At 64.9% G+C, this 2150-nt stretch overlaps 1 protein-coding gene across 1 annotated transcript in view; it reads right to left on the reverse strand.

The window, feature by feature from the left end:
- Positions 1-674: 674 nt before the first annotated feature.
- LOC106811592 (homeobox protein cut-like) overlaps positions 675-2150 on the reverse strand; it is a gene marked incomplete at its 5' end in the record, with an annotated part of 7998 nt that continues 6522 nt past the window's right edge. Inside the window, 3 exons of the mRNA XM_014815284.1 lie at positions 675-803; positions 864-1297; positions 1544-2041. Coding sequence (XP_014670770.1) covers positions 675-803; positions 864-1297; positions 1544-2041 — 1061 coding nt within the window. The remainder of the gene's footprint in view (positions 804-863; positions 1298-1543; positions 2042-2150) is intronic.

Raw genomic sequence — 2150 nt, forward strand, 5'->3', positions numbered from 1 at the left:
GGCACTCGCTGATGCCGCCGCAAAATCTCGCGTAAAATTCAATCGCGTGTATTTTTCCTCGACGAAAATAGAACTGAGAATCTATTATCTCTCTCTCCTGTCTTGCTACTCTTCTCTCTCTCTCTTTCTCTCTCTCTCTCTCTCTCTCTCTCTCTCTCTCTCTCTCTCTCTCTCTGCCCCCTCCCTTTCGACCCCCCACGCGACCGGCTGAGCCAGGATTTTAGCTTGCACTAGCTGTCACTGGTTTCGTGTAGCGAGGGAATTAACAACGGGAATTCTTGCTCGAGTGCACAGCATCCATCGCACACGTTGATCGAATTTTTCTCGCGATTTTTTCCTCCTCTTCAGATAATCAGCAGATTTCTCCCTCCTCATATTGGTGTCTGGAATTCTCACACTATTCTCACAGCTATTGTACGGAATTCACAGAACTCGGCGGATATGTGAAATTCCCACCACTTCACGAATGTCTGGAACTCTGCATTCCTTCGCGAACGCATAGAACTCTCTCGCTCGCGCGCGCGAATGTCGCAAAATTCCGCATTCCGTTGCGAATGTCCGAAATTCCCATCGCTCGGCGAAAATCTGGAATACGGCACTCCGGAATTCCACCCGGAGTTCTGCGGTTCCCCCCCCCAACCCCTCGTCGTGAGCGAGCGTGGTGGTGATGATCATCAGAACTCCCACTCCTCCTCCTCGGGCTGCTGCGCGATGCTCTGCTGCATCTTCTCGATGTTCGTCTCCTGCTCGAGCTTCTTCACCTGCGGCTCGTCCCAGTCCTCCGCCGCCGCCTCGATCGTCCGCTGGAGCCGCTCCACGTTCGAGATGCGCTCCTCCGCGACGCCGCCGCCGCCGCCGCCGGCGCCATCTGACGACGACGCCGAGCCGGGCCGACTCAACGAGCTGTGCGTCTCGCTGCCAGGGGGCGTCGGCGGCTTGCCGCCCTCGACGAGGTCGATGATCGAGCGGTTGAGTCGCTCGATCTGCTGCAGATGCACGTTCTCGATGCTCATCGTCGCCGCCTTGCCGAGGCCAGGGGGCGCCACCGCCACGTCGCAGCCGCCGTTGAGCAGCAGCGCGCTCGTCTGCCGGATGCAGACGCCGTTGATGATCTCGCTCGGCTGCTCGCTTGTCGTCCACTTCCTCTCGTCGCCGCCGCCGCCGGCGTCCTTCCACTCGCCGTTGACGCCGCCGCCGCAGCCGCCGGCGCCCTCTGGCGAGCTCGGCACGTCTTCGTCCTTCACCGGCGACGTCTGCGCGCTCAGCGAGTCGCTCGTCGAGCCGCCGGTGGCGCCCTCTGCGAGCGCGTCGGCGGCGGCGGCGGCGGCATCGTTGGTGTCGACGACGACGGCCCGCTCGTTGACGCTCGGGTGCACCCACTTGGGCGTGTGCGCCTTGCGCTTGTTCACCGGCCGGCCCTCGTGCTGCGGCGTCGCCGCAACCCCGCCCCCGCCCCCGCCCCCGCCCGCCGGCGCTACCCCGTAGCCGTTCTCGCTCGACTCCGTCTTCGGCGTGCGCGCGCCCCAGCCGCCGCCGCCATCGCTGTCGTCGTCGCGGCGACCGCCGTTGTCGACGCGCTGGAACGACGGGAACAGCCACTGCGACGTCTCCCCCTCGCCCCCTCCTCCCGCCGCCCCTCCCCCTCCTCCGTACTCGGCGAGGTACGCTCCCCCTCCTCCTCCTTCGCCTCCTCCGTCGGCCCCCGACAGGTTGGAGAGGTCCTCGGAGGAGTCGCCGAGCCGCGATCCGCTCTCCTCGGCGCTCGACGGCCGGTGAGGCAGCTGCTGCTTCAGCCGCATGCGGTGGTTGTGGAACCAGTTGACGACCGTGCGCGTGCTGAGCCGCAGAGACGTCGCCAGGCCCTCGATCGTCTGCGTCGACGGGTAGGGGTCGTGCGCGTAGGCCGCCTTCAGCGCGTACTTCTGCTCGTCCGTGAAGAGGATGCGCGGCTTCTTGGCGGCGAGCGACGAGGCGGCGTCGGCTGCGGCCGCGGCGGCTGACGCGTCGATCGGGTCGTAGAGCGTGCGCTTGCGCTTCATGCCTGCAACACGGGGGAGGAGCGGAGCGGGGGGTTAGCACGCGGGGCGACAACGAACGCGGAACAACAAACAACGATCTTTTACGGGTGCACGCACGCACGCACGCACACA

The sequence above is a fragment of the Priapulus caudatus genome, unplaced genomic scaffold, assembly GCF_000485595.1.
Source record: "Priapulus caudatus unplaced genomic scaffold, Priapulus_caudatus-5.0.1 Scaffold554, whole genome shotgun sequence".
NCBI classification, from domain to species: domain Eukaryota; kingdom Metazoa; phylum Priapulida; class Priapulimorpha; order Priapulimorphida; family Priapulidae; genus Priapulus; species Priapulus caudatus.